Source organism: Mustela nivalis (genome assembly GCF_964662115.1).
Source record: "Mustela nivalis genome assembly, chromosome: 4".
Taxonomy (NCBI): domain Eukaryota; kingdom Metazoa; phylum Chordata; class Mammalia; order Carnivora; family Mustelidae; genus Mustela; species Mustela nivalis.
Window position 1 is genome coordinate 63,094,790 of NC_139023.1, and position 24,731 is coordinate 63,119,520.

General features: G+C 48.9%; 1 protein-coding gene across 11 annotated transcripts in view; it reads right to left on the bottom strand.

Moving 5' to 3' along the window:
- The window catches only part of JAKMIP1 (janus kinase and microtubule interacting protein 1), a 127,981-nt gene that overhangs the window by 39,023 nt on the left and 64,227 nt on the right, over positions 1 to 24,731 (bottom strand). For 6 of the 11 annotated variants that reach the window (XM_082727468.1, XM_082727471.1, XM_082727472.1 and 3 more), the window contains 6 exons: positions 20,905 to 21,399; positions 9,537 to 9,746; positions 8,334 to 8,453; positions 5,085 to 5,231; positions 4,031 to 4,171; positions 2,256 to 2,315 (listed from right to left, as the gene is read on the bottom strand). In XM_082727468.1, coding sequence (XP_082583594.1) covers positions 2,256 to 2,315; positions 4,031 to 4,171; positions 5,085 to 5,231; positions 8,334 to 8,453; positions 9,537 to 9,746; positions 20,905 to 21,399 — 1,173 coding nt within the window. The remainder of the gene's footprint in view (positions 1 to 2,255; positions 2,316 to 4,030; positions 4,172 to 5,084; positions 5,232 to 8,333; positions 8,454 to 9,536; positions 9,747 to 20,904; positions 21,400 to 24,731) is intronic. The other 5 variants (XM_082727476.1, XM_082727478.1, XM_082727477.1 and 2 more) reach the window with 1 other exon arrangement.

Consider the following 24,731-nt stretch of genomic DNA (forward strand, 5'->3'; position numbering starts at 1 on the left):
ACTGAGTCGGGACTCAATAGTGGGGTTCCCAAAAACCCTATGTAGGAGCTTCATGAGGGGTCAAATGCCACAGCACATCCCGTTCCTCCTCAAGCTGGAGGCCTTTAGACTGCTGTTTTTGCAACTTGCCCACAGTGACCATGGCATTCACACACGTTACCAGCAGCTGGGCAAAATGTTGCGTGTCTTTCAGAGAGCACGGGGGGTCCCACATGCTCCCCCAAAGCCTTCACACCCTGTGATCCATAGCCCACCTTCTGGAAATCTAACCCTGGGGGACCATCCAGACCCTGGACACAGCCTCCTGGACCAAAGGAGGCCACTGTGGTGGCATCTGCAGAAGCAGAACGTCCAGTCACTTCATGGAACGGGCAGCACGCAGGGATGACAGACCTGCCCCATAAAGCTGTCTACACAGGCATTAACACACTCACTCGCTGCAACAGCCCTTAGAGCCACAAGGGGCTGAAAGCTAATAATGGGCCCAACCCAGAACAGCAAACAAATTTATGGCCCATCTACTCAATGAATTATGTAGTCATAAAAATCTGTATTTATGATGATGGGGTCCTAACACGGGTGCATGCATTGTGGTACAATATTAAGGACAAAAAAGCAAAGCAAAACAAACAAAACAACAACAACAACAAGCCCAGAAAGCAAAGTGGATTCTGCAGTTACAACTATGTTACTAAGAAAAAGAGGGGACACCAGGGCTCGGGGGGTGGGTGTGTTGTGGGGTTTTGCCTTAAAATGCCCTTCATCCTGCTTGACTTGGTGGTGCAAGCTTGGCTTTTGGAGCCCAGACTTGAGCTTGAACCCGTGCCTTGCCAATTCACTTTGAGCTATTTCTATGCTGTATACCATGTGCTTCCTGTAACCGTCAAATGGATATACAGCACCAAGCTCAGGGGGTTGCTGTGACAATGAAGTGAGCTGGAGCGTACGTCACCCCTCAGTCAAGTGACCAAGTCCAAGCTCAGCCTGCAGATAGATTTGATTGGGGCCATGGAGTGTTCTATGAACAATTATGCCGACATTTAAAATCCTTCAATTTTATATAAATGGGGTGCTTTGGGGTGAATTGGGTCCCCCCTCCAAGAAAGACCTGTTGAAGCCCTACCGTTAGTACTCCATTAACATGAGGTGGGCAGGGTGCAGGGTGGGCCCCTGATCCCAGGCGACTGGTGTCCTTACAAGAAGACAGCCATGGGATGCACAGGGATGACGGGTTCTGACCACAAGAGCAGAGGCTGGGGTCAGGCAGCTGCGAGACCAGGAACACTGAAGAGAGAAGCTAAACGAGCCGAGGAAGGATTCCCCTGCAGGTTTCAGAGGCGGCACCACCCTGCCCACACCTTGACTTTGGACCTTCAGATCCCGAAACTAGAAGACGACACGGTTGTATTGTTCTCCATCACCCAGGTTGGGGTATTTTGTACAGCTGCCCCAGAAAACTAACACAAAGAGTCCCCACTTCTCTCAAACCCCTGGAATATGTGATACTACCTGGTTCTAGGGGCTCAGTTTGCCACAGGCCCCAGCACTCCCTACTGCCACCCTGACAGGAAGGCTTCGCATAAAGGGTTGTGGGGTAGCACATCGGCACTGCTGTTTCCTTTACACAAGTTTTTCCAGAACCGCATCTCGATCAGAAGATAAACCGGGAGGGGCCTCCATAGAAAGGAGAACAGATCCACATTTTGGTGGCAGAGAAAAAATGTTCAAAGGTTTAAATGCAAACCGGGTTTTTTTTTTTTTTTAACACCTGCCCCAATTTGCTCTTTTCATTCCAGCCTGTTCCCTGTGGTGTCTGAATGTTCCCAGGCCAGCTGTGTTCTCTCTGCCAGGATGTTTGGGCGCTGTCTCTATAAGACCACATTTTCCAAAGAGAACATAGTTCTGCGTTATTCCAGCAAAATCCCAAAGCTCCTGACTTTGTCAGAACAGGATATAAAACATTACAAACCAAGCCTGAGTGCCCTTTAAATCCTTCAAAAGGTCTAAGTATTTATGCTTTTATTTTGGAGAGAGCTGCCCCAGAGGCCCACGTAGAGAATCCTTCGGTAAGTTTTCCATGAATAAATTACAGGTGCTGGCCCATGGCCATAACCAATGTCGCTTTGAGAGACACCATAACAGCTTTCTCCCCCTCAGACACGCAGAGACAAAGCAATCCCCTATGGATTGCTCGCATTTCCCCCAATCCTGTCCCGGGCAGGGCTGCAAGGACACCTGCACCACTGTGGGCTTACCTTGGGGGGCTTCAGACTTTTCCCACGATGTCTTTTGGAGCGCAAGAGCCGTTCCCTCTCCTGGAAGGGGACACACATGTTGGCATTTGCAGCCAGCTCATGTCACACCAGCCAACCCACTGGCCCTCACCCTGCACTGGCCTGTCCACCTCAGGCATGGGTCAGTCAAGTTCTGTGCCCCCGCATGATGACCACTTCCCTGAACGCAAGCTACAGGACCACCCTGCTTATTCAGGTCCCTAACAAGACTGGGACTCTCTTGAGAAAAATCCCCAAGTTTGCCAATCCTGAAAGCCCCAGACTGGGTGCTTTGGGGGCTGGAAGCTGCAAAGCACTGGTCAGCATGGACTCGTGAGGTCTGCAGCCCAGAATGAAGTAGCATGTGGTTGCAAACTCAGACTGAGCTGGGACCAAATCCTCAGGGGGCTCCTCTAGACCAGGTGACACACTTCATTCCTCTGACCTGAGGTTCTTCCTTTGCTCTGCAAGGCTAGAACCTACCATGCAGAGTGGAGCCTGTGGCTGCCTGGCAGCTGCCATCAGTAGGCATGGCGTTCTCATAGTACTAGAAGGTGCGGCAGCCTTCTATCCCAGGCAAAACCAGGACATCGCTCCCTCCGAAACAAGCTCCACTTTATCCCTGGGCTGCCAGGAACCCCAGAGACAAACCTGTTGCTTGGTTCCAAACCCTATGGTCTACCTATTTGTACCTCCCTGTCTCAATGGATGTGACGGTCTGTATTCCTTCTAGTCTCATTGGTTTATTCTTCCTCTTTCCAATCTATCCTCATTTTATTGAAAGTGTGTTTTTATCTTACGCTGTATCAAGTCTTTGTGTAACGAAAAAAGATGACAGGCTAGATGGAGGGAAGAAAGGAGGGGAGGACAGGAAGGTAGGTGGATGGGTGGACAGACGGATGGATGGAAGGAAGAAGGGATGTCAGGAGGAGGGAAAGATGGGAGTATGGATGGTGGAGAAGGATGGAGGGATGGGGGAGAACGGATTAGTGGCTGTAAGGAAGGAGGGAAGGTGTTAAAACAGAGGAAGAGAAACCAGCAAGGTGACCTTGACAATTATGGTCAAAGCTTTTTCTAGAACTTTGATCACTGGTTTGTCTATACTTTGAAGACCCATGAATGGAACCACCACATTCCCTCTTGGGCAGTAAGAACACACTTTGCTTCTAAGATCCAACAGAAGCTTACTACAAGTTGAAGAATGAATCTTCCAAACCACTACAGAATGCTACAAATTACTACAAATTCTCCCTTATGGTGCCTAAGCTCCTTTCACAGACAGCTGGGGGTAACACTCCACCTACTAAGACATACTCATCTCCCTTGAATCTTACACACACACAGAGTCCTAGCAAGCCCTTCAAATTCTAGCCTGATTAAAAGGTGCGGGCTTTCAAGTTCATGGTCTGTGACAACAGAGCTAAAAAAAAAAAAAGAAAAAGAAAAAGAAAACTTCTTAGGGACAAATTGTGCCCACTCTGTAGAGGCTGGAAGATTCATTCACCAAACTGATGCTGCCTCTTAACGACAGCAAATCAGGGAGAAGGTTGGGGAAAAGAGTAGCCATGGAAACTGTGCCCAGCTTGCACAGAGTTCTAGGCTGCTTCCTGGGGGAATAAAGCAGGGAGGGGCGCAAGTGGTGGGTGGGCTCATTGAGGCCCCGCCCACGTTAGTCACCCTGCCCTGAGCCTCCTCGCCCATCGTGGCACAGTGTCACTTGGCGCCACACCGAGAGCCCCTGCGGACAGCAGCCATACCAGTGAGAGGTCGTCGATGACATGTTGCTGCTCCAACACCTGCAGCCGCAGGAACTCGATCTCCTGCTCGTCCCTGGTCAGGCTGAGGTCGTTCAAGGAAGTGTGTCGCTTCAGAGACGCCTGGGCGGACAGCTTTTCTTTCTGCAGCCAGAGGGAGAGAGCATCGCAGGGGGGGGTTCTCCGTGGACAGCTTTGCCAGCTGGGGGATACATGGTGTGAGCTCGGGGATATGGGACACAAGGGGGGATGACGGCCAGCCAGTCCCCAGGCTGGAGGAAGCCATGGATACAGAACAGAAGCCAACCTGGGCACGGCTCAGAGAAAGGGCTGGCCAGGCACCGGGGTGGGAGGTAGTTGCCCAAAGGGAGCCCTGGATGCTGGACAAGGACGCTGGTGAGGCAAGCACGCCACCCGTCATCACGCACCCTGGCACCTGGACCTTGCACCCCGCGGAGCCTCAGTCTTGTTGCTATAATAGGGGTGACTGACCCTAACTTGGACAATGAGCCTCAGGCCCTTTCACAGTCCCTCAAACGCAAGACACAGCCCTGATCACAAAAACGAACCCCTCTCCATGGAAAGAATGCAAATCCCTTATGCAAAGAAAGTGCTTGGAGCAGAAATGGCCATGGCTTTCCCCCAGTAAGTGTGCTCAAGAGCCAAGTGGGCTGGGAGGCCTTTCTCTGCCACCACTCCATCCTCCAGAAAGTCCCCAATGCTGGTATTGCCACCCCACTTTCTGGATGAAGGCACTCAATTGCAGGGGCAATGAGGGGGTGCTCCAAGGCCCCGGTGGCAGCAGACAGCAGAGCACAGGCACAGCCCCAGCTGCCAGGCGCTGCCTGGCGTCTTCCCTCTGGGCACAGAGCCCACAGCACAGCATGTCCCAGAGAAGCTGGAGCAGCGGGGATGGGCGTGGACTGAGACCCCTCACAAGCTTACGGGAGGAGGCAGGGGCTGCGGGGAGAACATGGACTCTGAAGGTCAGGGACTAGAGACTCCCAGATGGAGACCAGAACTTGGAGCTGGCGGTCCCAGGTGGCCAATGGCTCACCATTTCCACGTTCTCCCTTGTGAGGTTCTTGATTTTTTCCTCCATCCTCTGGATGCTCTGCAGCAAATCCTCATTCTTCTTGTTCATTCGCTTGTTCTTCTCCACAAGGGGCTTGAGCTGGACCTCGGTCTCCCGGGAGCGTTTCAGCTATGGACAGAAAGACACAGAAGGCCGCTGGCTTTAAGACCCATCAAAGCGCTGAGGTCACAGTACGGAGGCTAGCAGAGATCCAGGCTGGGCCTTCCTTGGGACCGGAGCTGCCACCCTTAGGACCACATTTCCTGGATGGCACAAAACCCAAGAAGACCCCACAGACACCTGGCTTCCAAACATAGTATCCAACCTGAGGCTCAGAGGGCTCTGGGTGAGGCAGGAGAAGGAGGTTACAGCCCAACACGGGGAGGCCCACAGATCTGCCTTGGGGCCCCCTGTCCACTAGTTCCCAGAGGTCAGGATCACACGCACAGAGGGCAATCCAGTGACCTAGCTCCTCCTGGCCAGCATTGCTTCCTAAGTACAGACCCAGCAGAGAGCTCTGGCCTTCTTCAGATGAGAGGGAAGGCCTGGCCCCCCTCATTGCCAGACTCCGTGCTGGAGATAGAAAGATTCGTAAGGTGGGATCAGTCCTGGAGGTGCTCCCTGAATCCCGACAATCAGCAGGGTGTCCTTCCAGTCTTTTTTGTCCAACGGGCATGGGGGGAGCCCCTCTTGGGGCTGGGGCTGGGTCAAAGGGATGACACAACAGGGTGGCCTTCCAGTGAATGGAAGAGGAGGGCAAAGACAGTAGAGGAGGTACGAACACTGTGAGACAAGGGCAGACAGATGTTCCGGGCGGGGAAACTGCATGCCCAGATGTTCCAAGCAGACAAGAACACAGCTTGCTCAGTGCAGTGGGAACAGAGAAAGTGGGGTGATGCGCGAAGGAAGAGCGGGCATAGTGAGGCATGGTTTAGGGAGTGGAGAGCTCTGTCATTGAGTTTCTACCCCTGGCCCTCAAGGGCTTCAAAGCATGAGCACTCTATGGTCAGCTCTGCCTTCTGGAACACACTGTGGTAAGCCTTGCCAGGCTTATTCAACCCTCCCCAAACCCGAGGAGGGGGCCCCATCTTCATCTCACAGACAGAGAACCTGACCTCAAGGACCTGGGGTGCTGTACTCCTGACCATACAGAATGTGCTGGCTGGTACCAAGAGTCAAGCACAGGCACTTACCCCAGATCCCGGATTTGGGGGACCAGGCTATAAGAAAGATTAAACAGTTGGGGGGCATCCACTCAAATACAAAACGGACTTTGACCCATAGGTTCTACTTCTGGAAATCTACTCCATGCAAAAGAACCTGAACAACCTCGCAATCCCGATGGGCAGGGCTGTAATCCATAAAGCAAGTTGCAGAACAATAATACTGAGGGGAAATATCCCATTTGTAACCGCAAAACAACCGCAGAAACTCCTGTGGTGGAAGTCGGTATGTTTACGTGAGCATGAAAACCATGTAAGAACCACCTCAAAGAGCTAAGAGTCCTTATCTCATGATTTTAAGATCAAGGGACTGGCTAGCTGGCCAGTTTCTGCTTTATGCACTTCAGGGTGCTCCAAATTGTTTCAAGGAAGCTCCATCTGTTTCTAATCTTCTTAGTAAACTGTTCTACAGTGTGCAAAGTTCATGAATGCTTAACTGGAAAGCGTACATCTAATACTAGACGTACGGTCTTATTAAACCCATTTTAAAAATATGCCTTTAGGGGTGCCTGAGTGGCTCAGTGGGTTACATCTCTGCCTTCGGCTCAGGTCATGATCTCAGGATACTGGGATGGAGCCCCACATCGGGCTCTCTGCTTAGCAGGGAGCCTGCTTCCCTCTCTCTCTCTGCCTACTTGTAATTTCTGTCAAATAAATAAATAAAATCTTTTGAAAATATGCCTTTAAAAATACTTGAAGGAAATGAATTAATTTTGATTCTGTTAAAATTGTGAAAAGGTTGAGGTGTCTGGGTGGCTCAGTTGGTTAAGTGTCTGTCTGCCTTCAGCTCAGACCGTGATCTCGGGGTTCTAGGATCCAGGCCCACTCGGGCTCCTTGCTCAGGAGAGAACCTGCTTCTCCCTCTCCCTGCTGCTCCCCCTGCTTGTGCTCTCTCTCTCTCTCTCTCTCTCTCTGACAAATAAATAAATTAAATATTTAAAAATTAAAAAAAATTTATATTTGATTTTTTAGAAATTGCAAAAAGGTGGCATTTCTTAACACTGTTCATTTCCCGTGTTTTTCAAATAGGATGACTTACTTTCATCATAAAATTTAGAATCAAGAGGAATATGATGAGGCATCCAGAGGTTTATGTACCAACTCCCATTACATAAAAATTCATTAGCTGCTTATCCAGCAAACTTAACACATATTCAAGAAATCGGTCTTCTTACTAGATTTTTTTAACCTGAAGTCCCCGTTCATTATTTTTAAAATTAGAAATCCATGAACTTTTATGCAAAAGGAAGTAAACAGAGATGCAAAAACTAAAAATGATTTATAATCACACCACCTAAAACAACATCCAACATCCAGCATGATGACAATGTATCTTTATTCTATAACCTGCGTGTCGTTTAATTTACTGCAAGCCCATTTCCAAGGCCAATAAATAGGATCTCTATCGCCATTCCTTAAGGACGGCACTCAGTGCACCACAAAAATGGTGCATAATTACGTGGCCCAGTACTTGAGTATTGAACAACTGGGTGTTTGTTTCATTTTGGGTCGGTCTCCCATAAACAGTGCAGTGAACACTCTCTCCACACCCCTCACATCTCCCACTGACTATTTGCTTGGGATAAATTCCTGTAGAAACAGGGGTGCCTGGGTTGCTCAGTGGTTGCGCATCTGTCTTTGGCTCAGGTCATAATCCCAGGGTCCTGGACCAAGCCCCCTGCTCAGAGGGGGTCTGCTTCTCCCTTTCCCACCACCCCACTTGTGTTCCCTCTCTCACTCTGTCTCTGTCAAATAAATAAAAAAATCTTTTAGAAACTCCTGTAGAAACAAAGGGCAAGTTGCAGCTTTCTTTACTGGGTGTGTGTTCGGTTTTTTAATCTGAGATTAATGAGAAAGTAAAGAAAACTGAAAGAAAGTAAAGAAAACCAGGAGGCATCTACAGTGTGTGTTCAAGGCGGGTTTTGTGGCCACAGGGCGGTTTCCTCGCGCCCTACAAGGCAGCAATCTGCATCTCGAGGCAGCATCTGCATCTCGTAAAGCTGATTACCAGTTCGTTCCTTTCGTCTGCCAGGAGGGTATTTCTGTCCTCCAGCTTCCGTATCACCGAGTTCAGCTCAGCAATTTTTAGCTGGAATCGCCGCACGTCTCGCTCATCCATATGTTGATCCTAAAAAAATTGTCAAGATACAAATGTACTTTGAGGAAGCTTACAGGACACTAAGCGCTCCCAGAAAACCCATGGGATGTGACAGAGAGTTCCTTGTTGGGAGGCCCAATGTCAGGCGTGGCTCCCTGAAGTCGAGCCACACAGATGGGCACCCCAGGCTCCACTAGGGACTCACAGGAAGACTTCACCTCCGATGACAAGACTGCAAGGTCCTCCAATGGCTCCCACACAGCCAAATGTGGTCTCTGGGCACCTTCACGTCTGAACCCCTGTCCATGGTGCCTCTCTTACAAAGACCCATCATGAATGAGCTAGGACATTCCTCAAGACCCACTGGGCCAATCTTGCTGACCACTGAGATGCTGGAATCTCACATGGGATCTGCACAGATCATGCATGACAGACATTCAACCATGTGGTGATTGAATGAATGAGTGAATGAAAGAATGAGTGAATGAATGAGTGAGTGAATGAGTGGGTGGATGAATGAGTGAGTGAGTGAGTGAATGAGTGAGAGAGTGATTGAGGGAGTGAAGGAGTGAGTGAGTGAGTGAATGAATGAGTGAGTGGGTGAATGAATGAGTGAGTGAGTGAGTGAGTGAATGTGTGAATGACTGAGGGAATGAGTGCGAGAATGAATGGGTGAGTGAATGAGTGCATGCACACTGCTTCAGCCTCCTCTGTGCATGCTAAGCACCAAGCTATTGCCCTCAAAGCCCTTTCTGCTGGCTAAGCCCCTACCCATCTTGCAGGACTCCGACTTCAACACTGGGCCCCCTCCTGCACTCCTATGGCCCACATGGCACTGATGTCTTCATTTCCTTCTTGTCCACTGAGTTCAAGACGGCTGGAGGTATGAGCGGCCAGATACTCACCTCTATATCCCCAGGCCTGGGCCTGGCACATGATGAATGTCAGCCCATTTAGGGAGGGAAGGAGCCAGGACGGATGGACAGATGTAAGGGAGGGAGGGTGAAGGGAGGCAAGCAGGCAAGGTGACTAGAAGAATGACCCACAGAAAGAAGGACAGGTGGTGGTCAGCCATGCGGCCCCACTGCTCGCACCTGCTGCTGTCCTCCTCACCTGGACGCCCATGAGCTCTGCCATGTCCCCTATCCCAGGCGGGAGCTCTCTCTTGGGGCTACTGTGGTACCGTTCTGCCTCTTTGACCTGAACCAACTGCTCATCCAAAGCCTCCTTTTGAAGAAGCAGCTTCTGAGTCTGACCCGTCTGAACCCCAAGTTCCTTCTCCAAGGCCAGAATAACACGATCCTTCCCTCTGATCTCGTCCATCTGCCAAAGAGAAAGAACAAGCCATCAATCTATGGGCCCGTGACCAGGGAAATCTCTCCCTCTTTGGCCTGAGGCCCAGGAAACAGTTAAGCGGGACCACCAACCTTGGTCAGCCGAACTCAGGACACAGAGAGACTACAGCCCATGGCCCGGGCCTGCTCCCCTAAGCACAGAGAAGCAAGGAAGTTATGGGTTCGGTGACCTATATGTCCAACTAGACGCTTACCTATGAAATATTTATGTTCTTGTCTCTCTCGCCTTCATGAAAGAAAATAAAATCCTGATTCCACCCCCCCAAGGCCCCTCCCTCCCCAAGCCTCTCCTGTCTCGTCTCAGGCCCACCCCTCCACCAAAATAGCTCCTGCTAAGCTCTTCAATGCTCCCCTGGCCCCCAAAACCACAGGACAAATTTCTGTCCTCCATCCTCCTCACCAGCATTGGGCCCATGAACTTCTCCCACCCCTCTAGCCCTCTGCCATGAGAGCATGGTTTCTATCTTCACAGACTTACCTTGTCTGGCCGCCATCAGTGTCTGGGATTTCCAAGGATTGTCCCTCTCCCCAGTCCGTACCTCTTTCCCAGGCAGCCTTGTCCTCACTTATGACCTTAACCCCCCCATCTGCTGCTGACACCCCAGCATGTTCCCCAGGCCCTGACTTGTCATGGGGCGCCAGATTCATAGACCCAAATTGATGTGTCTCCTGGGGTCTTATAGGATCTCAGCCTCTCCACATGCCAACCTCCAAGCGAGCCCCAGTTCACCCAGCCTGCTCTTATCCCACATTCCCCAGAGGACACCAAGCAGAAAGAAGCTTACAGAAGAGAACGTTTAGGCCCCGAGCCATACACTTGCACTGATTCCCGACACAAAACCAACAGCTGGGAAACTGCCCCAGTAAGAGTGCTGTACTGGGATGTCATTCCTCCACCCCACCACCCCACCTGCCACCAAATCACCACCCCACCCACCACCAAATCCATGTCCTTCCTAGAACCTGAGAAGGTGACATCATTTGGAAAAGGGTTGTTGCAAATGTAATCAGTTAGGAGAAGGTCACTCTGGAGCAGGGCAGGCCATTATGACTGTCTTTAGAAGAGAAGAAGAGGCACATGGACACCCAGGGAGAAGGCCGAGTAGAGATAGAGGGTAGAAGCCGTAGGGATGGGCCCGGGAGCCCGGGAATATCACGGACCACCTGCAGCCCCAGCAGCCGGAAGCAATGTGACACCCTAGTATTCTGATCGCACAACTTACAAGTTACAGCCAGTGCAGATCAACAACTTGGCACACTGGAAAAAGCCCGCTGTCTGGGGCAAGAAGTTACAGCCCAGGCACTAAGCTCCCACTGGCAGGCTATGTGACCTCAGCCAAAAAACATAACCTCTCTGCACCTCAGCTCCTTCCTGCACATAGAGAAAGGGACATAGGAACATCCACCCAAAAGGGGAGAAAAGACAAGCAGGCTGGTGGGGAACTGGGCCACTGGGCAGCCCTGACCCCACCACCTCATTGCCTGGGTCATGTTCCCTGATTTCCTCCTGCACCTCAGTGTTCTCATCTGTGAAATGGGGTTGAGAACAGCACAGAACTACTAGAGATGTTTTGAAAATTAAACATGCTAGCACAGGGAAAGCGCCTGGCACTGAACAGGCATCCAGTAGAAGCTAGCTCTGATGAGAGTTAGCCGATGGCACATAGTAGGACTCCACAAATGGTAGCACCTGTCCTTCCTAGACTTTGTCTCCCTTAGGTATTAGGATATTGAGGAAATAAATGAATACTGTAGATGTTTGAATGGTGGTCACTAAAAAGATATGCCCACAACCTTACTTCAGACTCCCGTGACTGGGACCTCATTTGGGAAGAGGGTCTTTGAAGACATAACTAGGTTAAAGATAGTAAAATGAGGAAATCATCCTGGATAAACTGGGTAGGTCCTGAATTCACCGATGAGTATCCTTGTATGAAGAAGAGAGTCCAGGCTCGAGAAAAGAAGCTACAGGGAAGAGGCCAGGTGAGGACAGAGGAGAGAGGGTTGGAGTGCCAGGAGCCCCAGGAGCTGGGAGAGGCAGGCAGGAGACTCCCCTGGAGACCCCAGAGTGGGACAGCCCTACCCACACCTTGCTTTCTGACTTCTGGTCTCCAGACTTTGTATGAATTCGCTTCTACAGGTTTAAGCCATGAAGTTTGTGGCCATGTGTTAAGAAAATCACAGGAGAAGAACACAAATGCCCTTGAACCCAGATGCAGACCACCAGGGCAGACAATGCTGGTTAAGAGATGCCGCGCAGGCAAGGCGAGCTCAAACGCCGCCCCCCCCCCCCACAAACACACACAGTGTGTGACCTCCTGACACACAGATGAAACCACCTGTCAGACCCGCTTCAGCCTCTGTCAAGTGGGGACATGGAGACCTTTCTAGAACCTACCTAGTCCACTTGTGGAAATTTAGATTTTCGTGCAGAGCCTGGGATATTATAAGCTGTAATCCATGCTGTCTGCCCCCACTGATCTATGTTAGCTCCCGGTGAACATAAGTCCATCTTATTTAGACAGCAGACCATTAAACACTGATCAAACATGACTGAGATTATAGAAGGGACAAATAGTACTCTCAAAATACTGGGAGGTTTTCAAGCAAAGTTCTACAGTTCCGGAAAACTCTCTGAGTCACCTTTCTTTGAGAGAAGAAAGTGTCCTCCACTCCCCAGCCCCACGTGACCATCTCCTGGCTCCAGCCCAGGGCCTGCCAGGTGCAGCTTCTGGAACAGCAGCAGAACGTGCCCACGGCTCCCCCTGGTGGCGACCCACCAGGAGCTCCCCTCTGCGGGGAGAAGCACCTTCTGGCTAGAGAGAAAAATCCTTAAGGAGGCAGAAGACCTTTTGCCACCACTGATGCCAGTCCAGAAGCAGTAAGAAGTATGTGGAAGGAGTTCATTCATGTCAACCACTCCCCTGCTTTCATTAATGCGACGAATATTGAGCCGAGTGCCGTGAATTGGTACTGAGAGTACCTGGCTTGAGGACCTATTCGTGACCCAATCAGAGTCAAACAGCTTGGAGACAACACAGCTAGGCCCTCCTGCTCTTCCTTATTAGGGGCCAGAAAGGTGACTTTCTCTGGGCTGTGTAAGGACCAGGTTCTGGCACAGCACAATGTGAGAGCCCAGAGGCAAAGAATGTTGCAGCAGGAGGCTGAGCAGAGCCTCACAAAGCTGGATCCTGGGGGGCATGAGTGCCTCGGGAGATGTGACCGGAGCTCATCCCAGTCCTTCAGTGGTAAAGGCTGACCAATGACGGTTCAAGCTGGTTCCAGGTGGAATTTCTGTCACTTGCAACTAAAAGAGCCTGACACAGAGTTCAGGAAAGCACACCAACTGGGCGACGGCTGCTCCTTCCTTCTCATATGCCCGCATGAGCGCAATACTACATGCATTACCGACGAGACACACTCTCTCGTGGTCTTCAGAGGACCCTCACAGTAGACAACATTCCCCCCATCTTACAGCCTGTTGGGGCCCAGAGCACTGCACATGCCCAGGCTCTCAGCAGTAGCAGAGTCGCGGTGCAAACACAGGTCTGCCTCTGCAGGGCCCGTGTGGTCCCATCGGTCCCACATCCACCGGGACGTCTGTCCCCGCAAAAGCTTCATTTGGTCAGCTCCCAATGTGCCTATCAATGTGCGAGTAACTGTGTTAGCCCCCCTCTGTCCCAAAGTTCAGGGAAAAAAGAATGAATGAAGATGTGGTGATGACGTAAGGGAGGATGAGGTCATGCCAGATTAAGGTGGCCCCTGGGTCCACTCTTGATGTCCCTGCAAGAAGGGGACCAGACACAGACACAAAGGGAGGAGAAGACTACATGGCAGCAGAGTCTGGAGTGGCATGGCCACAGCCAAGGAACACTGAGGTTTCCCAGCCACCACCAGAAGTTGGAAGGAGCAAGAAAGGACCCTTCCCAGGAAGCTGCAGGGGGAGCACGGTCCTGCTGACCCCTTGATTTCAGACTTCCAGGCTCCACCACCATGAGAGAATATATTCTGGTTTTAAGCTACTGAAGTTGCCATCATTTGTTTCAGCAGCCCTGGAAGACTAACAGAGGGCCTAACTGGAATTTATTAGGGGCTGCTGTGCACTTCAGTAAAAGGACATTTCCTGGTCCCTATTGCAACTAGGTGAAGCTGAGTGAGTAGGTGCTGGCCAAAGAGCAGGAAGATGGCATGTATGGAACTTCACAGAAGACCACGCCTTCTTTACTGGCCCTCCTATTGGCAACCTGGGATGACGATGCAAGGGCTGGCACTCAGCAGGGATGAGGGGCCATGAGAACCTGAGCCACTTCCCAAAGCCCATTCTGAGGGCAAAGCTGGGAGGTACCTGTGTCCCTCACAACCCTGTGGAGCCCTGTGGCAGCCCCCTTCAGAACTCATACATGAGAGAGAACTACACTTCCAAATTTTAAGCCCTAACAGACTGCGGTGGTCGTCTGTTACTGTCCGTTGGCAATGAGGCCAAAGCCTAACAGGTCTAGGAGATGAGTCTAGAAACTGGTGTTGCTGCCCCATGTGGACCATATTTGCCTTTCTTATTTCCCTTTCTTAAGAGGTATGTTAAATGTGTAAGCAGGGGCCCAAAGGCCTTCCCTCATTTCTAATCCGACCCAGCTGACAAAGAAATGAAACTCAGGCCACCTTCTGAACACGTTGCCATAAGCAATAGGCCTGCCTGAGGAATGACATTTTCCAAACTGTGAGATAACAGGGGAAATGGACACTTGTTCTTGTCCCTTGATTCTGCAAGTGGCCACTTTAAGGGAAAACCCCACACACACCAAGAACACCTGAATTGAGTATATGCCTGTTTAGTGCTAAAATGGAAAAATCCTTTGGTGCATTTTAAATTAAGCTCCAGCAGTCCCTTAAGCAAATATTTGTTCCTTCCCCCATTTTATTTACTTTAAATATAAATTGCTCCTGCAAGAGAGGAGCACAGTTCATGGGTCTCCTGTTACAGGAACGATAAGCTGAAGTTCACTTTATTCTCGTCACCCTGGGGCAGGTATGGGATTACTCCCGTATTGCAGATGAGGCTCAAAGATGGTAAGAGACTCGATGGGGTTCACCCAGTGAACAAGACCAGATTCCACCCAGAGCAGACCTTCTCCAAAGGCTCCCTTTCCCTTGATGTGACAATGCCCCCTCCATAAACACACACACACACACACACACACACACACAAACAGAAAAAGAGCTGGAGATTATTTCTGAGAACTCAATATCAGTATGTGCTTAGATCTTCTATAAATTAGATTATCGGGGTGCCTGGGTGGCTCCATCATTAAGTGTCTGCCTTCGGCTCAGGTCATGATCCCAGGGTCCTGGGATTGAGTCCTGCATCAGGCTCCCTGTTCAGTGGGAAGCCTGCTTCTCCCTCTCCCACTCCCCTTGCTTATGTTCCCTCTCTCATTCTGTCTCTCTGTCAAATAAATAAATAATCTTTTTAAAAAATTAAAAAATTAAAATCAGTGTATCTCCACTTGCCATTCTCAGATCAAGAAAAAAAAAAAAAGTAGGCTCATGACCCTAGAAAATGTTCTAAGTGCCTGTCATCCAAGGTCCCTGCCCCTTGCCTTCCTAGCCACCTGCACCCTAGAGCTTGTCACAGGCACAGTGGGATCAGGGCCTGGCCAGGACCAGGCACACAGAGGAACTTGGTGCTGTCAGTGAGTAAGTGACCCAGCCAGGGCACAGGGACTCTGCTTGTGATGTCACTTTCCCTAGACCAGTTTCCTGTTGCACAAAATGAGACAGCAGGTAAAACCACTCTCATCAAACAAGCCTGAGTACAGAAACCTGACAGGGAGAACAGGCCAAGTCCCTGTATCCTAGCAACTGCAGCCCCTGCTCAGGCATCCATCCTCCCCACCCCCACAGCCACAGTCCAGGCCCGACTCCCTCTGGGCTCCAGAGGATGCTTCAGGGGGTGCACAGAGGACATTTGGTGAAGTGTCCACCCTTGAGAGTCCATTGGGAGAAAAGACAGGCTGCAGGCAAATGTCTTCCATCATTATTCTGCCAGCCAAGCCCTGTGTGCTCACTACGATGAGGTCTGCTAGAGGACGTCCCCCAGGGCATGAAATCCCCCTCCTGCAATGTGACCTTGACCAAGGTCATCTGGAGGCAGCATACACTATAGAGCTACATGTCTGGGAAACAGAATCATGCACTCCCAATTCGGGGGTAGGGGCCTGGGAGCAGGCAAGGGGTCTCGGTCTTGCCATGACGTTCCTGTTCATGAACTGTGTGGTGGGTGCTTAAGGGTTCATTATCTCATCTATCCTTTTTGCCAGAAATGTTTCTTTCCTTTTTTTTTTTTTTTGAGAGTGAGAAAAGCAGGAGAGGTGGAGAGAGAATCTCAAGCAGACTCCACACCCAGGACGGAGCCCAACGTGGGGCTTGATCTCACAACCCTGAGATCACAACCAGACCTGAAATCAAGAGTTGGACTCCAAACTGACTGAGCCATCCAGGAGCCCCAGAAACATTGTATAATTTTAAAACTTTCATTGAAGGCAAGAACATCAATTCTCCCGTCCTTGACAATGGCAGTTTCCACTGTATTTTCATTTACTATTTTACAGGGAATCCAAGTATCAAACATTACCATGGCTATTTTAAAGTTATAGGAAAAATGATCACACCGTACTCCTCCTTTCATCCAGGGTTTTCCCCTCTGCACAGAACGGTCTCCCATCACCTGACAAACTCCTATTCATCCTTCAAAACCCAGCTCACTTCCTCTGTGAAATGACTCACACACCAGAGTCACCCCTTGTTCTTCCTTGCTGCCTTTTACACTGGCATGGTACTAGCACCGAACTAATCTCTCCACACTGTAATAACCTGTTCATAAGCCGTCGTCTGGTGGTCTGTCAGCTATCTGCTATCTAGGCCCACATATTATTTTTCTCTGCCACTCTGGTGCTGAAGCTAATGCTGGAACTCGGACAAATAAACATTCAATGGAAGGAATAACAACTCTACTTGCACTAGGGCCATCCTGAAAGAGTGGAGTGCTGTTTATACCCTAATAGTCCCCTCCTTCTTACTGCCATTGTGCTCACTTTCATGTCTTTATGTACACGTGTGTCTTCATTGCCCTGGGGTCTCCCCATGGGAGTGGAAGTCCCGGGCAGCATAAATTGCTGTTTTAAGGAACTGCCAAGCCATTTTCCGAAGTGGTCATAGCATTTGATGATTCCAACAGCAGCATCTGAGCATTCCCAGTGTTCCACATCCTCCCTAGTCTCTGTTATCGTCTGGTTTTGTTTTGTTTGTTTGTTTTTAATTACAGCCATTCTAGTGGGTATGAATAGCATCTAGTTACGACTTGTGTTTCCCTGATGATCCATGAGCTTGGGCAACTTTTCATTTGAGTACATCTTCTCTTTTTAATGCACCCTTAAAAAACTTTGCCCATTTTAATTATTTTTTTTTATTGCTTCAAAGTTGTTTTTACAATTCAGATAAAAGTTGTCTGTGATACATGTCTGGAAAATACCTTCTCCCGATCTGTGCTGTGCCTTGTCTCTCTTTCACTGATGCCTTTGGATGAACAGAATGTGTTTCTTAAATGTTCGGTGTACAACGTTCTCTGAATAGTGCGTTTATATGAATAGTGTATTTTTGTCCTGTCTGAGAAATATTTACCTAACCCAAGAGCATGAAAATATTGCTCAGTGTTATCCTAACAGCCTCTCTTGTTTGCTTTCTAACATCTCAGGCTATGGTCCACCTTGAATTAACCTTTATGGATAGCACGATGTAATGATCACTATTCCTGTTTTAGGTTGTTTTTCTTATAGATGTCCAACTACTCTAACACGGTTTATTGACAGGCCATCCCTTCCCTACTGGACTGAGGTGTCATCTATTTCCTAAAGCAGGCAGACACCTCTGTATAGGTCTGTTTTGGGACTCTTCTGTTTCCCGTGATTTATCCACATATCATTCAGCCTGTCTTGGTAATAATCTTGATTATATGGTAGAATGAGCTTTCTTGATTTTGTTTGTCTTCAAGATTGTGAATCCAGGTCCTTTAAATTTTTAAATCAAATTTAAAATCCACTTGCCAATGTTACAAAAAAAAAAAAAAAAAAAAAGTCTGCTGGAGTTACGATAGGGATTGCCCTGAATCTATGGATCAATTGTGGAGGAACCGATATTGATACCATGAAAATGGCTTCTCCCTTTACTAATTAATAAAGGTCTCCTTTATTTTTTCTCACTAGTGTTTTCTAGTTTTCAGGGTAGAAACCTTACACAGCTTTCATTAGACTGTGCTCCAAAGTCTTGGCACTCTACTATAAATGGTCTTTTTTAAAGTTCTATTTTCTCATTATTCATTGTTAGTTTATAGAAACACAAATTATTTTTTGCACATTTACTTTTTATTTAGAGACTTTGATAAATTCACTTACTTATTCCGAGGATTTGTAGAAGCTCTTGGATTTTCTATGTCACAATCATAGCATCTGCAAATAAATCCCTTCTCTCTCTCTCTCTCTCTCTCTCTCTCTTTTTTTTCAATCTTTGGAACTTCTATTTCTTTTTAATGGCTTTTGTATTTGAGGTTCTAGCTGGTGCAATGTTGAACAGAGGTGGTGGCAGTGGACATCTTGTCCTGTCCTTGAATTCCGTGAGAAAAGTGCAATATTTTACCACTATACATGTTGGTAGTAAATTTTTTTTATAGAACCCTTTTCCAGATTCAGGAAATTCTATTCTATTCATAATTTGCTGAGAGCTTATACTGTGAAGTTGAATTTTATGAAATGCTTTTTCTGTACCTTTATTCTATTACTAGTTGAATTATACTCATTGATCTTTTAATATTAAACCAATCTTTGTATTCCTAGAATAAACCCAACTTGGCCATGGCTTATTAGACCTTCTATATATTGCTGGATTTTATTTGCTAATATTTTATTTAGTACTCTTGTATCTATGTTTATACAGTATAATTTACATTTTTTTTTCTTTTCTTGTAGTATCATTGGTTTGGGGATCAGAGTTATGCCAGCTTCATAAAATGAATTAAAATATGTTCCTAATTCTCTTTTCTGGAAGAGTCTATGTGTAATTAGTAATTTCTTCCTTAAATACTTAGAAGAATTTACCTGTGAAGCCTCTGGGCTTCGGTTTTTCATTGTGGGAGAACTATTAATTACAGATTTAATTTCTTAAATGGCCATAGGACTGCACACATTTTCTATTTCTTATAGTGTCAGTTTGGTTAAGTTGTACTTGTTCAAGGGATATGCACACTTTATCCATATTCCTACTTGGATATGCTGATCATAAAGTACTCGTATTGTCTCTTTAATTTCTGTAGGGGCTGTGGTAGTGCCCCTATTACAGTCTGTATCCTGGGGACTTGTCCCCTTGTCCCTTCATCAGCGTTTCTCAGGGCTTATCTGTTGACCTACTTCAATTAACTTTTGATGTGTTGATTTTCTTCACTGATTTACTTCAGTTATCCCTGCTCTTGAAGGCCCTTCATTCTGCTTTCTCAGAAATTAATTTGCTGCTCTTTTTCTTTCTTCTCAAGATAGAAACTTAAATATTTGAATTTCACTGTTTCTTCCTTTTGTCTAAAATCTGTTTTACTTGAAAGAGCACTATTTTGAAAGTGTATATGTCCCCTTGAAAAGAATTGTATCTGATGCTGCTAAAATACTATATTCTGTCAGTGTAGCTCTGGTCAGTTCACTATACTGTTTAAATCTTACATATCTTTGTTCATCTATTACCTATGTGTTCTATCACTTGCTGAGACAGAGTGCTATTCTCCAACTATAAGTGTGGATTTGTTTCTCCTTTTAGTTTTGATGTTTTTCTTTTGCATGTTTTGAAATTTTGTTATTAAATGCCATTAAGAATTGACCCCTTTATTATTAAGAATTGCCCCTACATTTCTTTAGTTTTACTCCTTGCATTAAGACCTTGGGCATGAATACAGTCAGACCAGCTTTCTTTGGCTTAGTGTTTGGATGTTGTACCTATCTCCATCCTCACAATTTTCAGTCTGACCATGTTCTCTTAATCAAGACGTGCCTCTTGCAAATATCACAGTTGTTGCTGTCGTTGACTCTAGTCTGAGAAGTTTAGCTCACTTGCCTTTTCAACCTTCTGCAGTGCACAGGTGCAAAGTCCAACAGTCATTCTGAGGGTCTGTCCTCGTGGTCTGTTGCAACCTGTCCATCTGGCCAGCTTGTTTCCTAAGTATGGTATGACTCTGGAAGATTTCATTCTGCCATTCTGCTTGGCCTCGCTAGCCTCCCACATCACCCCAGAACTCAGTGAATATTTTAGGGTGCAAATTCTAAAATATATTGGGATATATATGTGGGATCCTCTAGTTTCCTATCTTTCATGCTGACTCTGAGAGATGGCCAAAAACCCCTACTCACCTCTCTCAGCCCTGGTGAAGTCTCCTTATTGGGGGAAGCCCAATCCCCGGCCCACACCCAGGATGAGCAAATGCCCCCCAGGCAAGAAAGTGGCTGGTAACTGTCAGCTCACCTGGGCAGGGTCTCTCTCATCCCTTTGGAATTTTAGCTTTTCTAGACCTCAGAACTTCCACAGTCCTCCAGTCTTTAAAAATACAATTGTTTGCAATTTATGGTTTTCCCCAGATGTTGCAACAGAATGGCTGTCTTTATCCCTATATATTCATCTTACCTAGAGGTATAAATGTGCTCTGGTTTATTAATTAAATGAATAAATAAATGTCTAGCACTTCAATAGGCTTCCACAGTCCTTTCCTCCAATAACCCTTCCCCTTATCTATTAACCTCATTTTGAAGGTGAGAAACTTCTGCTTCTGGGCTGTTTCATGAAGAACCAAGGATCCCACACCTAGCAAGGAGAGTTCTAACTGCCCAAAGCCTCTCTATGACCACTAGGACGGGCAGGGGCTTTGCTGGAAGCCCAGTGCCTAGAACCATGTCTGGAAACTCCGCATTTACTGCACTCTATGGGAAGGGAAGGATGCATGCAAGTGGGAGAGGAAAGAATGCATGAAGGAAAGGATGCACGTGGGCGGGCAGGAAAGGGTGCATGCACGCCCGCTGTGGAGGGGTGCGGGCAGCACGTACCAGCCTGCGGATGTCACGTTCGCATTCCCGTTTAATGCGGTGAACCTCGTCCTGGTGCGCCTGATAGGCAGCGCGCAGATCCGCCGCCTTTGTCTTGTCCGCCTGCATACAGTTGCTGAGGGCCTCCTCTGCCTGCTTGCGCGCGGCCTTGAGCTCCAGGATTTCCTGCTGCAGCCGTAGGCGCTCGCCGTCAAAGGTCCTGCGCGCCTCCTCTCGTGCCTCGGCCAGCAACGCCGTCTTGACCTTGTCGGCCGCACCATCCCGCAGTACATTGAGTGTGGCCTGCAGCCGCTGCAGCTCGCCTTCCTTGATCTTGGCTGTGCGTGCGGCCTCCTGCTCGTGCTGCCGGATGAGCACCTCGCGCAGCGCCTGCAGCTCCTTGGTCTTCTCCTCATGCAGTTTGGCCCTGAGCTCCGAGATGTAGGCCGTGTGCCGCCGCTGCTCCTGCTCGCGCTCCAGCTTGGCCTCCTGCAGCCGCTCGCGCAGTTTGCCCACCTGCGGCCCGAGCCACGGGAGAGGGGGTCAGCATCAGACCCAGCCACCACCTCCCCGTGCCACCTTGTGCACAAGGGCCCCTGTGACCCTCCCCGGTCCCCACACCCCAATTCCCCCTCCTGCCACCCCCACGGCCCTTATCCTCATAGGCCCCACCTATTTTCCTTCCTACTCTATTTCCTGGTATTTTCTTGAGAATTTTCTAGAGGTGAAAAAATGTCTGAAGATGCTGGAGAGGACATTCAGGCCTTTGACATCTCCTCCAGTTTGGAGATTCACAAGGGAAGACAATTTATCCATCACAAAACACAGGCAGAAATCATCTCTCACCAAAGAGGAACAAACTTTACTCCAGAAATAAATTTCCAGGGCCTATGCAATGGACTGACTTAGGAGGACTGGAGAAGACAGAGGCAGAGAGGCACAAGCAGGGAGCAATGACCCTCACTGAGCTACCCCCTCCATAGGCTGGGGGCTCCAAGGTTCCCCCACTTTAACTCATAGGAGCCTCGGGAAGAGGTAACTTTTGCTGGAGGGCAGCAGTGGCTCAGAGAGGACGCACCAAGGGACAGAACCAAGCTCACCCCCAGGCACCTGACGCCAGAGCCTGGCTGCCCAGTCATCCCCAGATGCCAGGCTCTCAAGCCAGCCTAAGTGAATTTATCTAATCAGTAAAATTTAAGACAGTACTTGTAAAGTGTGCCAAAGGAATATTTTCTTAAAACACCCTAAAGTGCTTTATTCGAACTTTTCAAGGATCACATAAAACACACACTCAGCAGGAACCCCTGCCAATCCATTAGCTTTCTAAATCACGCCAGTCCCCAAAAAACAGAAACCAGTTATATCTCAGAGGACAAGCTGCTTCCATGGGAGGCAGCCACAGTCTCTCCAGACCACTGGTTACGACATACCAACATGCTGAAGTTAATTTCGGGTGAGGAGTTTGACCATGTGTCCGGGTATTGATCAACCCTTACTTTCAACAGCAGAGAAAGCTGCAAAACTAGGCCAGATAAAAACACGAGATCAGCATCTCCTTGTACTGAATACTCTTGACCACAGAAATAAAATGGGGGACCCATTTGGGTCTACCTCTCCCAGGGCTGGAACTGGGAGTCTTTCCTAATGGGTTGAATCACAAGGAGCCAGAACTTTAAATACTTAACATGACTGTCCCAGCAAGGGACTAAATGCTTTCAACATTGTCCTTTTGGGGAAGCCCACTGTCCTGATTTCCCTGCCTATTGCCAACAAGGACCTGAGTCAGAAGGAAGGGGCTTGCTGCACTGATGTGGGATACTAAGTCTCAAGACAGTGTCACGTATCAACTTGGCAGGGCCATGGGATCAGGTCATTTGACCAAACACCAATGCAGATGTTGCCGTGAAGGTATTTTTTTTTTTTAAAGACGTGATTCACATTTAGTCCTTGAGTAAAAGAGCTGACCCTTCATCGTGTGGGTGGGCCACACCCAATCAGTTGATGGCCTCAAGAGAAAAGGCCAAGCTCCAGGGAGGAGAACGGAATTCAGACTGCTTCATACTCATGAGTGCATCATCATCTCTTCCTGAACTCTCCAGCTGCCTGCTCTGCAAAGCTCAGACTTGTCAGCCTCCATAATCATGTGAGCCAACTTCTTAAAAAAAATCTGTCTCCCTCACCTCCCCACCCATACACACATACACATCTTTCTCACTGGTTCCATGCCTCTCTGAACAACCCTGACTATATACTCTGAAGCAGGACATCATGGGCACATAAGGAAAGCCAAAAGTGGGTGAGTGGATAAAGGGAAGTTTGCTCACAGGTAGATAAGGAGGAAGGAATGTGGAGGAGAGCTGAGCTGTATGCAGGGCAGCCTGGGAGAGGGTAGTCCAGCTGAGACAGGCCAGGCCACACGGGTGTGTAGAGAAGACAGGGTCAAGCAAGAAATCCCCTCTGGGTCCCACCGGTTCTGCCCTGAGGAGCCAAGGCCCAAGCCCAGGGGTAACAAGTCTCTTGAACAAGCCCAGGTTAGCCCATTGTGGGCAGAGCACCTGCGCCTTACACCATCGAGCTTAGCAAGTCTAAAAAGTGACTGGCACTTCACCTGCCAGATGCTTCCGAGCTGTCCCCCAAGTTCAGAGGCACAGCAGGAGAGATGGGCCCGTGCCCACTGTTCCTCCGCACCTGGCCCCAGATGAGGCAAGAGCAAATTGACTGGAAGGGACTGCACCCTGGGGTGGTGGGGAAGGCAGCTGCCTCGGGGGACACCTGGGAGCCAGTGCCACCTGCCATCCAGCAGGAACAGGTAAGTCAGCCTCCCCCTTTCCCCTGACACCCCACTCCTCCTTGTGTCTGTCAGCGCTGGCTCCCCATTTCCAGACCTGGCTGCTTCTCCCACTCCCTGCCAGCACTCTGGTCCTGCCATCAGACCGTAGCAGACACCTCCCAACCAGTAAGGCCTCAACTCTGCCCCTGCCCACCCCAGACCTGGGCCTCGGCATGTCCGGGACTCATGGGTGTTGCTGGACACTTGGGAACATGAAAGCACTGTTCCCTGGCTCACTAGCCAGCAAAAGCCTTAGGATCCAGTTGCCAAAGGCCTCTGTGAAGTCTTCCGGGGCTCTCTTGCCCCTACGCCGTGTCCGAACACTTCCCATGCAACACGGAGTGACGGCACAGGGGCTTGCTGAATGAATGAATCAATAGATAAGTTAACATTTTCCCTTGTCCTACGGTGTTCAACAGGGATCCTCTGGGAAAACAACCTGAACTGTGGCATCAACAATAATTTTTGGGATCGTATGAAAATATCATTTAGGGGTGCCAGGGTCACTCAGTCATTAAGCATCTATCTGCCTTCGGCTCAGGTCATGATCTGGCGTCCTGGGATCCAGCCCCACATCAGGCTCCCTGCTCAGTGGGAAGCCTGCTTCTCCCTCTCCCACTCCCCCTGCTTGTGTTCCCTCTTTTACTGTGTCTCTCTCTGTCAAATAAATAAATAAAATCTAAAAAAGAAGAAGAAGAAGAAGAAAATATCATTTAAATGCAACTATAAAGTTTCTATTTATGTTTTTCCTACCAGCCCATAAGCACATTGCTGAATTCTGGAACAGAAGCTCCCCCAGCAGCAACCCAGGGAAAGCCATCCCAAGGAGCCATGGGTGTGGCTGGGCTGAGAAATCAGGCAGCCGGGGCGTGTCCAACAGGGGGACAGCCTGGTGACCCGGGGGCACAGTCCCCACAGACCTGGCCCCAACCTAGTGCCACCACATACACCTGTGCTGAGACCCGATATCATGGGCGGAGGTGTGTCCCCCAAATTCCCAAAGGAGGTCCCAACCTGC